General features: G+C 36.7%; 1 protein-coding gene across 1 annotated transcript; it reads right to left on the reverse strand.

Annotated features, from left to right (window-relative positions):
* Positions 1–1,499: 1,499 nt before the first annotated feature.
* LOC131696660 (natural cytotoxicity triggering receptor 3-like) lies at positions 1,500–15,502 on the reverse strand. Its single transcript, XM_059009283.1, has 5 exons — positions 15,409–15,502; positions 3,778–4,140; positions 2,976–3,101; positions 2,140–2,177; positions 1,500–1,794 (listed from the first exon to the last, which is right to left on the reverse strand). Exons 1-5 carry the CDS (start codon positions 15,446–15,448, stop codon positions 1,756–1,758), a joined length of 606 nt encoding a protein of 201 aa, XP_058865266.1. The 5' UTR covers positions 15,449–15,502; the 3' UTR covers positions 1,500–1,755.
* Between the last annotated feature and the right edge of the window lie 146 nt (positions 15,503–15,648).

Raw genomic sequence — 15,648 nt, forward strand, 5'->3', positions numbered from 1 at the left:
TCTGGATCGCTGGTTCTCAGCTGACATGCTTCTGGATCGCTGGTTTTCAGTTGACATGCTTCTGGATCGCTGGTTCTCAGTTGACATGCTTCTGGATCGCTGTTTTTCAGTTGACATGCTTCTGGATCGCTGGTTCTCAGTTGACATGCTTCTGGATCGCTGGTTCTCAGTTGACATGCTTCTGGATCGCTGGTTCTCAGTTGACATGCTTCTGGCTCGCTGTTTTTCAGTTGACATGCTTCTGGATCGCTGGTTCTCAGTTGACATGCTTCTGGATCGCTGGTTCTCAGTTGACATGCTTCTGGATCGCTGGTTTTCAGTTGACATGCTTCTGGATCGCTGGTTCTCAGTTTAAAGCTCTCCCTGCTTTACTTCTTCAGTCATTTCACCCCAGCAGTGTCTTCTGGGTCAAAGCATGTCAGTCATTAGGGGAAGCAGTTGGGTTAAATATTATGTTAATGAAAGCTCTAAATAATTAACTCTTAATTAGACCTTTTTACTTGTTTTTTAAACAGTTGCAGTTCAAGTTACTTATCAAATGTTATAGCTAACTTGAAATCTGTAACTGTTTAAGAGCTGAAAACCAATAAAAAGGTCTAATTAAGCAAATGGTCAGTTCAATGAAGTGTCTAGTTCAGTAATTGAGAGCTTGGCTGGAATGAAAACCAGCAGACACAGGGGGTCCCCAGGACCAGGATTTGGAAGACCTGCTCTGAATTATGTTCATATAGTGGTGTGTATTTTATTTTTAGTTTATTTAATTCTAGGTGATGCAAAACTTTTGGCCATAGCTGTAGTACCAAATAATCATGTTTTAAAATGAAGATACATGTTTGCAAAAGCATGTGTTTCATTCAGAACCGCGCATCAGAGACCTGTATAATGAATGGATGTGCATGCTGGTTGAAATGTTAGTATTGTGTTAGCTACAATTACTGTAAAGCTGCCTGCACTGTCTCTCAATTGTAGAGTAGGCGGGGCCATCAGACTGACTGACTGACTGACTGAAACGTGGAAGCGTGTTAAGATCTCCACGTAGATTCAAAAGCATCAGAGCAGTGTTAAGACAGACATAGAGAAAAATAATTCTAACTCCTGTGGCCGGTTTTTCAAAGCGTGTAATGTGGATTACATTTATCCAGATTACAATTAATTACGATTACGAAATCTCATTTTTTTAACATGCATCAAAACTGATTGCAATTATATATTAAAAAAAAAAAGTTTTAAATAATTGAAGTTACATTTGACGTTTTTTATTCTTTAAAACAATATAAGGAGTGTCAGTAAGTATGTTCAATAGTTTTCTTTACTAAAATATAAGTCTTATTGTGTCCAAAGGTAATGAATTATATTATAATTAGACAGCAGCAGAACACTGTCAAAGAATGTAGTATTGCCACAGCGACACAAGGTGGCAGCATAGACAACCAAAAAACACAAACATTCACACACTATCTTTTTTTTTTTTTTTTTTTTTTTTTTTACTATATTCTAGTTACAAACTATGCATAAAGACACAACATATCAGATAAAACATACAACAAGTTTAGCTCCACTGATGAACGTCACTTTTTTATTATATATTTAAGAAATATTATCAAAGCAGCACCCGCACACACGGTGTTAATGCATGCTGTTAAACTAGTTTGTGTCCCTTGTGTAATAAACTGCGCGATGCGTTTTCCTCTCGCGGGTCACACAGCAGAAGAGATTTAGGTGCCAGATTGGTATAGAATTGTTTTCAATCCAGAATTAATGCAGAGAACGGCGATGTCGTCTTGATCTGTGAGCCTGCAAGACAAAGAAAAAAAAACCTTCACTTTACAGACATTCCGCCTGCCTGTCTGTCTGTCCGTCCGTTACCAGACAGTGTCTCTGTCTGTAGAAGCCCAGCTGTGGCAAACTAATGCCTGACCCGTTGACCTGTTCTATAAACATTGCGTCTAAATAAAACCGCAGAAAATACAGTATGACTTCATTCGCAGACACAATACAAAGAAGCAAGAATGCTAAATGCAATTTTAAAAAGTTACGTAATACAAAAGATAATATTAATATCCTATACATGTATTGAAATATTATTAGCGTTCGGATCTAACCCTACACGACTGCATTGTCCGTTTTTTAAGCTCTTACCTTGGCTAACTCCTTTTGCATCTCATGAAGTCTCTCAACTGCAAAACACAGAAACATACATCAGCTTTTAAGATAGAAGGAAACACTGTTAAACACACACACACACACATTCATTTAGAATACCCGTATAGCCTATTTGTAATAACATTACATTCAAATATATGATGGTAAAGTATATTTATAAGTATTTTCCGACCGATATGTTTTGATATAGTTTATTATTACTGTGAACAAAAACAGCCATTAGAACTGTAATTGTTTTTTTTACGGTGATTTCTAGTAAATAGCTTTGAGGATCTATGACGAGGGTGGTAAGATGTCGTATACGCCATACAACAATGTGCATTGTATAAAGGTACTGGGCCATATTATGTTTAATACAATCTAATACAAGTTAAATAGCAATGGGCTTTATAGCGTTGGCCCGCATGGCGCATTCTTTAAGAGATCCCATTACACGCACTTTGTCTTTGCGATCTAACCCATGTTGCTCTTTCGGCCTCCGATGCCTCGTTTTGTTTAGATGAAGCGCCATTATTATCACGATGCTTCCTGTATGTAACGCATATAAAGGGAAAGCTCTATTTAAAGCTCTCTGGTTTCATACTGAACCCCAGTATCCTCTGGTTCAGTGTGTGGCTCGAACCTAAACAAAGGGGACCCCAAAGTACGGAAAGGGCATAAGGTGTATTTAATAATACATCATAATAATACCTTTTTACAATATTCTACTACAATGATTCAATAATGCTGAACTATTGCGATACATATTATGGTTGAAATGTGTAAATATCCGTACCGGTAAAAATAAATAAATAAATAAAAATACCACGCACCCTGTTTTGCTTGAAATAAGCACAGCGACACCACAGCGAAGAAAATGAAGAGGCAGCTTAGTCTAATAATCCACGGCAGCAATGCGGGATCAAACCCGTGTGCAGAAGACCCACTGTCCTGGTTTTCTGAAAAAAAGGGAAGAACGTTGTGAACAGGTTTTTTTTTAGTTTTTTTTTTTACAGATTGCGCGAAATAAACGCTGGAGTGATCAAGCAGAGAACTAATTTGCCTTGGGAAATAAACTGTAAGCTCACTGTACAGAATTTGGGGTGTATTTGTGGGCGATTAATGCAGGTTTCACGGTGTCTTTATATATTCTGAATTTGTGTTCATTTGGATATAAAAGGTACCAAAACGAGAGCACCGTCCATCGTATGTAGTGGGACACTAATTAAAAGTGTAAGTATAGCAAACAAAGCTGCGTTTTCAACCTGCATAGTGTGTGTTTATTTGATGTAGAACACCTCTTGTGTGAGTGGACTTGCCACGCTTAACTTTCACAAGACAGCAACAACGACAATAATAATAATAATAATAATAATAATAATAATAATAATAATAATAATAATAATAATAAATAATAGATTTTCTTTTTTATCCGTAAAAAAACGCCATGTTTGCTTTTTCTTTCCTTTGTCAACGAGGCGCAGCCGAAAAGTTGGCTTATTTTGATTCATTTTCTTAAAAACGTATACAAAATAAAAAGCACGTACGTTTCGTGTGTAATAATATCTTTCATTTTGCTCTGGTCCCGCATACAATGGCCCATAAGCCCACTGTAGAAGGCAGTGGAGCTCCTACCTTTACTTCTTTGGTAAACAGCCAGCACCGTCCCGTTCCCGGTTCTTCTCCCCGCTGACAGCAGCTCTACCTCGCAGTAATACACGCCGGAGTCATATTTTTGAGGATGGAGCAAGTACAATGAAGCGTCCTTGTTCGTCCTGAATTCATGCGATGTGACGACTCCAGCTGGGTGTGTTTCATTGGAAACCTCGCTCCTCTTCCCGTCGCTCCGGACCCGGTACCACTTAAAGGACCCGATTCCAACCTGCCCGCTGCTGGTGTTGAAAGCGCACCCAAGGCGCGTCCTGTCTCCCACGGTTGCATTGACCTCTGGCTCCTGATAAACCTGGAGCTCCTCAGCAAACACTACAGAAATATAAGCTGTAGAAAATGTATGAGAAATATATGAGAAATGTAAATACTTCACATAAGCACCGTGTGGGGATTCAGAAACATTATCATGGAGCTAAATATTGTGCGTGTTGTGTAATATTTAAAACTCGAAACAAATATTGTTTCACCAAAATGGAATATGTATTTACAGTAAACTTACCCTGAACTGTGAATTATGACGCTGCTATATAGTGTCAAATAACAAAAACTATGATCACTGTGTACTGTTATTTCATTTTAAGAACATACAATTACAAAAATCAAGTTCTATTCATCACACGTGTTGCCTGTTTTTAAAGGCGCTAGGATAGTGACCCAAATTCCAACGTTAATGTAAAATACACATTTGATTACAGTATAGATCGATACAATGGGACATGCCATTTAAAAAATATACTGCAAATACACTGCAAAATATTCACTCAGCTTTGGAGTAAATGGATAGTTCCATTCACGCAGAAGACTATAGATGCAATAGAAACTCTTTCACCTTACAATTGTCATCCATTTCTTAAACAGCGGGACCACAGCGCTACTGAATCAATTATTCGGTAATAAGGGTCTGTTTCTGACACTGGAGCCTTTATTTAAAACCACTGTGCACATCAATGCCGTTACACCTGTTACAAACAGCCTGGAGTGGATAGCTGTGAAAGAGTATGACTTTTTATTTTTATGGTTGGAATCTTGGAGTCTTTAAGGGTTTAAAAAATGTCCTGCATTTTTTTCTGCATGTCGTCCCATCTTTTTCCAAAGAAAATCTATAGATGCATGAAAGAAAGCCAGTGGTTTCCTCACCATGGTACAGAATGCAAGATGAAGACTCTCCACAAAGGCTTTTAATAATCTTGTTTAGCACACTTATCATTGCTGTGGGTCTTTCCACTCATTTATCGCTGCCTATCGATTTTAACATCACTGCACATTTTGACTGATTCATTGGTGTTTTTAACCAGTTTATCCATCAATCCCAAATGGAGTTATCTTGTGCTGTTATACACTACAAACCAGCTTCTAGACGTTTGGTCAGGGAGCTACAAATCCAGCTAATCAACATATGCTGTTCTGAAATGGGGGATGCGAACGCATCTGACAGTGTTATCATTATCTGTATACTAATAACAATTTTAATGTATGAAAAAATACAAAGAACACTTCTTAGACCACAGTTTAACCAAATAATGTGTGAAATTGACTCTCAAATCACTGTGAAACCTTGGTTTTTTTTACACTACATTAAAATTTCACGTTGTGGTTCACTTTTAAAATTGAGTTGAAGTCCTTCTTTGTTTTTCACTAAGACCCTTGCTGTTTACTGCTCTGCTGTTCTGTATGCAGTTTTCTTGCCCTGTGTAATTTTAGGCTCTGTATATTTTTGCGGTATTGCTTTTTTATAGTACGGTATTTTAAATGGGGCACTGACTAGTAACTCTAACAGAGTCCAGATGGACTAACCCAGATCATTTGGATGTAGAGTGTTTTTTGGAGAGGTCAAATCTTGATTTAAAGTGGTTGTAGTTAACAGAATCAGTTCCTATATGTTGTATTCACTAGACAGGTTTTTACTATGCAGTTTACATCTTATAGCAAACATGACATGTGGTTCTTCTACACGAGGGTAAAGAAGTTCTCAGTTGAAATGCTTCTGGCTCGCTGGTTTTCAGTTGACGTGCTTCTGGATCTCTGGTTCTCAGTTGAAATGCTTCTGGATCTCTAGAAGTTCTCAGTTGAAATTCTTCTGGCTTGCTGGTTCTCAGTTGAAATGCTTCTGGATCTCTAGAAGTTCTCAGTTGAAATTCTTCTGGCTTGCTGGTTCTCAGTTGAAATGCTTCTGGATCTCTAGAAGTTCTCAGTTGAAATTCTTCTGGCTCGCTGGTTCTCAGTTGACATGCTTCTGGCTCGCTGGTTCTCAGTTGACATGCTTCTGGCTCGCTGGTTCTCAGTTGACATGCATCTGGATCGCTGATTCTCAGTTGACATGTTTCTGGCTCGCTGGTTCTCAGTTGACATGCTTCTGGATCTCTGGTTCTCAGTTGACATGCTTCTGGCTCGCTGGTTCTCAGTTGACATGCTTCTGGATCTCTGGTTCTCAGTTGACATGCTTCTGGCTCGCTGGTTCTCAGTTGACATGCTTCTGGATCGCTGGTTCTCAGTTGACATGCTTTTGGATCGCTGGTTCTCAGTTGACATGCTTCTGGATCGCTGGTTCTCAGTTGACATGCTTCTGGATCGCTGGTTCTCAGTTGACATGCTTCTGGATCGCTGGTTCTCAGTTTAAAGCTCTCCCTGCTTTACTTCTTCAGTCATTTCACCCCAGCAGTGTCTTCTGGGTCAAAGCATGTCAGTCATTAGGGGAAGCAGTTGGGTTAAATATTATGTTAATGAAAGCTCTAAATAATTAACTCTTAATTAGACCTTTTACTTGTTTTTTAAACAGTTGCAGTTCAAGTTACTTATCAAATGTTCTAGCTAACTTGAAATCTGTAACTGTTTAAGAGCTGAAAACAAATAAAAAGGTCTAATTAAGCAAATGGTCAGTTCAATGAAGGGTCTAGTTCAGTAATTGAGAGCTTGGCTGGAATGAAAACCAGCAGACACAGGGGGTCCCCAGGACCAGGATTTGGAAGACCTGCTCTGAATTATGTTCATATAGTGGTTTTTATTTTATTTTTAGTTTATTTAATTCTAGGTGATGCAAAACTTTTGGCCATAGCTGTAGTACCAAATAATCATGTTTTAAAATGAAGATACATGTTTGCAAAAGCATGTGTTTCATTCAGAACCGCGCATCAGAGACCTGTATAATGAATGGATGTGCATGCTGGTTGAAATGTTAGTATTGTGTTAGCTACAATTACTGTAAAGCTGCCTGCACTGTCTCTCAATTGTAGAGTAGGCGGGGCCATCAGAGTTTACAGTTCTTATTGTCACGTGACTTGACTGGAACGTGGAAGCGTGTTAAGATCTCCACGTAGATTCAAAAGCATCAGAGCAGTGTTAAGACAGACATAGAGAAAATTAATGAAAACTCCTGGGGCCGGTTTTTCAAAGCGTGTAATGTGGATTACATTTATCCAGATTATAAATAATTACGAATACGAAATCTCATTTTTTTTTTAACATGCATCAAAACTGATTGCAATTATATATTTAAAAAAAAAAGTTTTAAATAATTGAAGTTACATTTGACGTTTTTTATTCTTTAAAACAAGATAAGGAGTGTCAGTAAGTATGTTCAATAGTTTTCTTTACTAAAATATAAGTCTTATTGTGTCCAAAGGTAATGAATTATATTATAATTAGACAGCAGCAGAACAGTCAAAGAATGTAGTATTGCCACAGCGACACAAGGTGGCAGCATAGACAACCAAAAAACACAAACATTCACACGCTTTATTATCTTTTTTTTTTTTTTTTTTTTTTTACTATATTCCAGTTACAAACTATGCATAAAGACACAACATATCAGATAAAACATACAACAAGTTTAGCTCCACTGATGAACGTCACTTTATTATATATTTAAGAAATATTATCAAAGCAGCACCCGCACACACGGTGTTAATGCATGCTGTTAAACTAGTTTGTTTCCCTTGTGTAATAAACTGCGCGATGCGTTTTCCTCTCGCGGGTCACACAGCAGACGACATTTAGGTGCCAGATTGGTATAGAATTGTTTTCAATCCAGAATTAATGCAGAGAACGGCGATGTCGTCTTGATCTGTGAGCCTGCAAGACAAAGAAAAAATACCTTCACTTTACAGACATTCCGCCTGTCTGTCTGTCCGTCTGTTACCAGACAGTGTCTCTGTCTGTAGAAGCCCAGCTGTGGCAAACTAATGCCAGACCCGTTGACCTGTTCTATAAACATTGCATCTAAATAAAACCGCAGAAAATACAGTATGACTTCATTCGCAGACACAATACAAAGAAGCAAGAATGCTAAATGCAATTTTAAAAAGTTACGCAATACAAAAGATAATATTAATATCCTATACATGTATTGAAATATTATTAGCGTTCGGATCTAATCCTACGCAGACTGCACTGTCCGTTTTTTAAACTCTTACCTTGGCTAACTCCTTTTGCATCTCATGAAGTCTCTCAACTGCAAAACACAGAAACATACATCAGCTTTTAAGATAGAAGGAAACACTGTTAAAAACACACACACACACACATTCATTTAGAATACCCGTATAGCCTATTTGTAATAACATTACATTCAAATATATGATGGTAAAGTATATTTGTAGGTATTTTCCGACCAATATGTTTTGATATAGTTTATTTTTACTGTGAACAAAAACAGCCATTAGAACTGTAATTGTTTTTACGGTGATTTCTAGTAAATAGCTTTGAGGATATATGATGAGGGTGGTAAGATATCGTATACGCCATACAGCAATGTGCATTGTATAAAGGTACTGGGCCATATTATGTTTAATACAATCTAATATAAGTTAAATAGCAATGGGCTTTATAGCGTTGGCCCGCATGGCGCATTCTCTAAGAGATCCCATTACACGCACTTTGTCTTTGCGATCTAACCCATGTTGCTCTTTCGGCCTCCGGTGCCTCGTTTTGTTTAGATGAAGCGCCATTCTTATCACGATGCGTCCTGTATGTAACGCATATAAAGGGAAAGCTCTATTTAAAGCTCTCTGGTTTCATACTGAACCCCAGTATCCTCTGGTTCAGTGTGTGGGACCCAAAGAACGGAAAGGGCATAAGGTGTATTTAATAATACATCATAATAATACCTTTTTTACAATATTCTACTACAATGATTCAATAATGCTGAACTATTGCGATACATATTATGGTTGAAATGTGTAAATTAATATCCGTACCGGTAAAAATAAATAAATAAAAAAAAAATACCACGCACCCTGTTTTGCTTTAAATAAGCACAGCGACACCACAGCGAAGAAAATGAAGAGGCAGCTCAGTCTAATATTCCACGGCAGCAATGCGGGATCAAACCCGTGTGCAGAAGACCCACTGTCCTGGTTTTCTGAAAAAAACGGAAGAAAGTTGTGAACAGGTTTTATTTTATTTTTTTTTTACAGATTGCGGGAAATAAACGCTGGAGTGATCAAGCAGAGAACTAATTTGCCTTGGGAAATAAACTGTAAGCGCACTGTACAGAATTTTGGGTTTATTTGTGAGCGATTAATGCAGGTTTCACGGTATCTTTATATATTCTGAATTTGTGTTCATTTGGATATAAAAGGTACCAAAACGAGAGCACCGTCCATCGTATGTAATGTGACACTAATTAAAAGTGTAAGTATAGCAAACAAAGCTGCGTTTTCAACCTGCATAGTGTGTGTTTATTTGATGTAGAACAAATCTTGTGTGAGTGGACTTGCCACGCTTAACTTTCACAAGACAGCAACAACGACAACAATAATAATAATAATAATAATAATAATAATAATAATAATAATAATAATAATAATAATAATAATAATAATAATAATAATAAATGGATTTTCTTTTTTATGCATAAAAAAAATTTATGAAAATTTTTTCTTTCCTTTGTCAACGAGGCGCAGCCGAAAAGTTGGCTTATTTTGATTCATTTTCTTAAAAACGTATACAAAATAAAAGCACGTACGTTTCTTATGCAATAATATCTTTCCTTTTGCTCTGGTCCCGCATACAATGGCCCATGAGCTAACTGTAGAAGGCAGTGGAGCTCCTACCTTTACTTCTTGGGTAAACAGCCAGCACCGACCCGTTCCCGGTTCTTGTCCCCGCTGACAGCAGCTCTACCTCGCAGTAATACACGCCGGAGTCATAGGTATGAGGGTGGAGCAAGTACAATGAAGCGTCCTTGTTCGTCCTGAATTCATGCGATGTGACGACTCCAGCTGAGTGTGTTTCATTGGAAACCTCGCTCCTCTTCCCATCGCTCCGGACCCGGTACCACATAAAGGACCCGATTCCAACCTGCCCGCTGCTGGTGTTGAAAGCGCACCCAAGGCGCGTCCTGTCTCCCGCGGTTGCATTGACCTCTGGCTCCTGGTAAACCTGGAGCTCCTCGGCAAACACTACAGAAATATAAGCTGTAGAAAATGTATGAGAAATATATGAGAAATGTAAATACTTCACATAAGCACCGTGTGGGGATTCAGAAACATTATCATGGAGCTAAATATTGTGCGCGTTGTGTAATATTTAAAACTCGAAACAAATATTGTTTCACCAAAATGGAATATGTATTTACAGTAAACTTACCCTGAAATGTGAATTATGACGCTGCTATAGAGTGTCAAATAACAAAAACTATGATCACTGTGTACTGTTATTTCATTTTAAGAACATACAATTACAAAAATCAAGTTCTATTCATCACACGTGTTGCCTGTTTTTAAAATGAAATAACAGAACACAGTGATCATAGTTTTTTGTTATTTGACCCCCAGTTCCAATGTTAATGTAGAGTACACATTTGATTACAGTATAGAGTGGAACACTGGCTCGATACAGTGGGAAATACTATTTTACAAAAACACTGCAAATACACTGCAACATGTAAGCTTTGGAGTAAACGGATAGTTCCATTCACGCAGAAGATTATAGCTGTAATAGAAACTCTTTCACATTACAATTCTCATCCATTTCTTAAACAGCGTGACCATAGTGCTATTGAATCAATTATTCGGTATGTGCCGTGAAACCAGCGAGCCCATTGCATGACAATACACTACAATCCTGTTACTGCTTCGGTAACTAAAGTATAATTACAATATATTGCTCTTGTCTTCCAATCTCTGCGATTGCTACATTTGACACAACTGTATGTTAATGTCTGTGTTTATTCCACATTTTGATAATGTCAAAAGAGAGACATGCTCAATCCTTCAAGCTTATGAGGAATGTGTCCGCGATCAAGCTACACACCTCCGTGAGTGGAGAGGAGTTGAAATGAGGGAAGAGTGGATACAAGATACGACCAAGACTGTGACAGAGGGGTCCTACCATACTTTCATAAAATACAGTGTATTAAAACGCGTTTCAAACGAAACGTCGGTAATGTTCAAAGACAATGTGCGCTTTCAAAATATTTTCCATATCAAAACATGTTCTAATTGTGAAATATGTACGTATTAAATATAAAAATCATGAACGTTAACACACACACACACACACACACACACACACACACACATATATATATATATATATATATATATATATATATATATATATATATATATATATATATATATATACACACACACAATGTGTGTGTTTATTAATGTGAGTTTGCAATACGCTGAATTTATAAATAGGATGACTTAAACTTTAAAAAAAAAAAATCCTTAAAGTTAAACGTTGTCTATTATAACACGTTTGACTTTACTTGCACCGAAAATGCACTTTGGCATCGAGAGGAGCAAGCAAGGCCCCTATTCTCTATTCTTATCAGTAATCCTGCGCTTTCAAACAGGGCAACGACACTATTAAATGTATTGTTATGTTACTACATCAATCGCAAAAAATAAGTGTCACGGAGACATTTATAGAAATGAACCTTTTTGTTCATTTTTAAATGTTTTACTGTTTTTAGTTTAAACCGTGATTATGCTGCACATAAACTTGAGCACAACTGCATTGCAAATATTATAGTAAGAGTCACGATTGCATGGGCTGCGTGCTAAAACCGCTACTGCTTCTAAATCAATTAGCCTACATTTTCCTATAACCGATGGATCTGTATTGTAACAATAGAAATTGTGGAATTTAATTGAAGTATATTAACACGTAAAGCTTCGGTTTTAGTTTGATCTTTCATATGATAAATGTAACCAGATCACACTCAAATATGCGCGGGATTTAAAACAGATTAATACCGTTTTTGTTCTTGTATATATATTTAAATTGTCACTCGGTTTTTCGTAAACAGTTTAAAAATAAATAAAACCCCAAAATTAGAACCCAAGTAATATATGAAAATATATTTTAAGTTTTATTGTAGCTGTATTTTTGGTAAAGTCCATGCATTTCCATGCATCAGATATATTGTAGAATATATTTTCCAAATGTATTTTGATATGAGACGTGCATATATTAGGAAAACCGTTACAGGTTACATTTGATAATAGTATACTAAATATATGTAAGTACATGGCGTATTTTCTCGTGCATTCAAGATTTAGATTATAAAGAGAAAGTTATAAAACACACCAACGCGTTATTTATGTATGTGTGTATTTATCATAAACTTTAAATAGAATGTCATATTTTTAAACCGTTCTCTTCAGACATTTTGAAAGGAGAGAAAACACTGAATAACAAAAGAAAAACAGAACGATAAGTAACCCTGTGCTTACGCGCGTTCATCGGGGTGTTTCTAATTTGGTTACTTGGTTAAAGACTCTGAAATAGGACCATGTGGCGCGTTATTATCGAAATAGATGTTATTGAATTTCAGAAGGATTTGCTTTACCTGTTTCCAAAGCGAGGATCAGTATAATAAAGCGTTTGGCAGCGTCCATCCTTGGTCGTTGCTCGAGTCGTTATCTATAAATCGATTCATTTCAGGGTCTGGTAACACTAAAATGACTCGATGACCTCATGGAATGTGTTGAGGTAAAAACAGAATCACACCTCAACGCCGTGCTGCAGTTGTTATCGTGTTGTCTATCTGTACATACGACCATTTCCTCTAATTTACCATTATCTATCTATCTATATATATATATATATATATATATATATATATATAGTAAATATAATGAGTTTATTCACCTGGTGTAAGATAAGGTAGCAAATTAAAGCTATTTACGTCTGAATAAAATAAGGTTTATTTGAAATAGGTAAACAGTCTTTAAAATCGATACTTTATTATTATTATTTATTTCTTAGCAGACGCCCTTATCCAGGGCGACTTACAATTGTTACAAGATATCACATTATTTTTACATACAATTACCCATTTAAAAAATTGGGTTTTTACTGGAGCAATGGTGTGTGTGTGTGTGTGTGTGTGTGTGTCTGTCTGTCTGTCTGTCTGTGTGTGTGTGTGTGTGTGTGTGTGAGTGTTTGTGTGTCTGTGTGTGTGAGTGCCTGCATGCCTGTGTGTGTGTGTGTGTGTGTACAAGGTATGGGGCTCTATTTATTATTGCTGGTTTTCAGATTACGCTGTAGTTCATTTTCTAAGTAGTAGATTAAAGATCGTGTTTTTTGTTTGCAGCTTTCCTTCAACAACTTACGTGCACTTGATTTAAAAATGTATCACGCCGTACTTTGTTTTAGATCGATTCATTATTTCAATTGCTCTAATCTACTACTATTTTATAAACGCAAGAGATATATTAATAGAAAAGCAGAGGAGAAAATAGAGAGGAAGCCATTCGGCCCGTCTTGCTTGTTTGGTTGTTAGTAGCTTATTGATCCCAGAATCCCATCAAGCAGCTTCTTGAAGGATCCCAGGGTGTCAGCTTCAACAACATTACTGGGGAGTCGGTTCCAGACCCTCACAATTGTTTTCATACAGGATCGTCTTCAGTTTCATGCACTATATAAATGTATCAAATGGTTTGATCATTTTTATTTAAAAGCATATGCATGTAACCTGTGTATTATCATTAACTTTTTTTTTTTATTTAATCAAATTACCCTGGTTTACACGATGGTCGGATCCTGTCGGATCACCTTCAGATCGGCTTCGGTTAAAGTGAATTTTCTGCATAAGGGGGTCACTGGCAAGACAAGCCCAAGCTGAACACGAAAAGATGTGGGGTTTCTAAAAATGTAAATTGTGTGACATGCTATACAAATGTATCGTGTTTTTCCTATTTGTTCTGCTATGTACTGTACAGTGCTTTGCGATACTTTTATATAAAAAGCGCTATATAAATGCAATAAATAAATAATATAACATACATAATTTATATCAGTAAATAAACAACCAATATCAAAGTACTTTTTAATAGTTCTATTATTATTATTATTTATTTCTTAGCAGACGCCCTTATCCAGGGCGACTTACAATTGTTACAAGATATCACATTATTTTTACATACAATTACCCATTTATACAGTTGGGTTTTTACTGGAGCAATCTAGGTAAAGTACCTTGCTCAAGGGCACAGCAGCAGTGTCCCCCACTGGGGATTGAACCCACAACCCTCTGGTCAAAAGTCCAGAGCCCTAACCACTACGCCACACTGCTGCAACAAAGGAATATGCATTATGTTTGCAAATATATATAACACCAATGTTCTGATAACTAATTGAAAAACTGAAAGAATATTGTAAGAGTAAGATTAATGTAAGATTAATATAAGATCGATTTATACAGCCTAACTACATTTGATCCCTATACTGTTTATTCGAGGTATGTAAAGCGGTTGATTCTTGCCTACAATGTTAAAAAATGTAAAATGAAAAAAATCCGTAAACTTACACAAAATGCAGCAGACTGTTTTATTCACTTGCAATATTCGTATGCAATACCTTTTTGTCAGATTCACACGCATCTACTGCAAAGAAAGCTGTCTGTGGCACTTTTTTACTGTACCAAAGACACAACATATTGAATATGAATAAATTATTAAATAGACGCTTTTATCCAAAGCGACTTGAATAGAGGGTGAACTCTGCATCAAATAGTGCTGCTGCAGTCAGACTCGCTTAATGAGACCCCGGTTTCATTGCTGCTGCAGTCAGACTCGCTTAATGAGACCTCGGTTTCACGTCTGTCCCTGCTGTGGATATTAAAACGTCTTGCCATACATATTTCATCAAACATATAGGCTGGCGGAATTAAATACAGACCGATTAAACCATGTTTTAAATATTCTAAATGTGACAAAAACTAAACATAATAAAAATAAACCCCGAAAATCAGACCTATATCGGGTATTTATCGGGAACACGACTTTGTGGTTAAAAAAAACAACAACAACAAAAAAACCGATTCTCGATTACTGTTAACATCGGCTGCGTTGCTAACAGAGAATCAACTGAAAACGTGCAGAACAAAAACAAATTCACTGTAATCTTTGAAAACACATTCTTACTCATTTTTATGTTAGTTTTTAAAGGCTATGTTATTAACAAAACAACGTTTCTCAATCTTTAAAAGCGAGTTATGTATTTAACATTTTAGCAATTTAAATAAAACGACAGCGATGGCTTTGAACTTAATTTAACATTTTAACATAATACGTTTAAAACGTCAAAAAGCAAAGTAAGATATTTGTTGTGTATGTTTATTTCCAAAAGAAAGCGTTTTACCTGCTGCCACCCATGAGAGAAGGATGATAATAAACCCCATGTCCAGATCTCCAATCTGAACGCCTTTACCGCAGGTCTTAGATAGGCTATCTAGACTTTCATGTCAAATAGAGTAGACCATGCCAAAATAGTTGTCATTTAAGAGGCGTTTGACAGTGGGGCGGAGACAATGTGACGTTTATTTAAATGCATAGTGTATTGTCAAATTGTTTAATGTAGGGGGTACGTGCAATGTCAATA

The sequence above is a fragment of the Acipenser ruthenus genome, chromosome 38 (genome assembly GCF_902713425.1).
Source record: "Acipenser ruthenus chromosome 38, fAciRut3.2 maternal haplotype, whole genome shotgun sequence".
In the NCBI taxonomy this organism is placed as follows: Eukaryota; Metazoa; Chordata; class Actinopteri; order Acipenseriformes; family Acipenseridae; genus Acipenser; species Acipenser ruthenus.

What these genes read in the sequence shown, in the direction of transcription:
- LOC131696660 (XM_059009283.1), bottom strand. Translation starts at nt 15,448, where the DNA reads ATGGGGTTTATTATCATCCTTCTCTCATGGGTGGCAGCAG. An exon ending in CTTATTTCAAGCAAAACAGG is followed by an intron (nt 2,178 to 2,975) that starts GTGCGTGGTATT and finishes TGTGTTTTGCAG; the next exon opens with TTGAGAGACTTCATGAGATG. An exon ending in TGCAAAAGGAGTTAGCCAAG is followed by an intron (nt 1,795 to 2,139) that starts GTAAGAGCTTAA and finishes TTTGTCTTGCAG; the next exon opens with GCTCACAGATCAAGACGACA.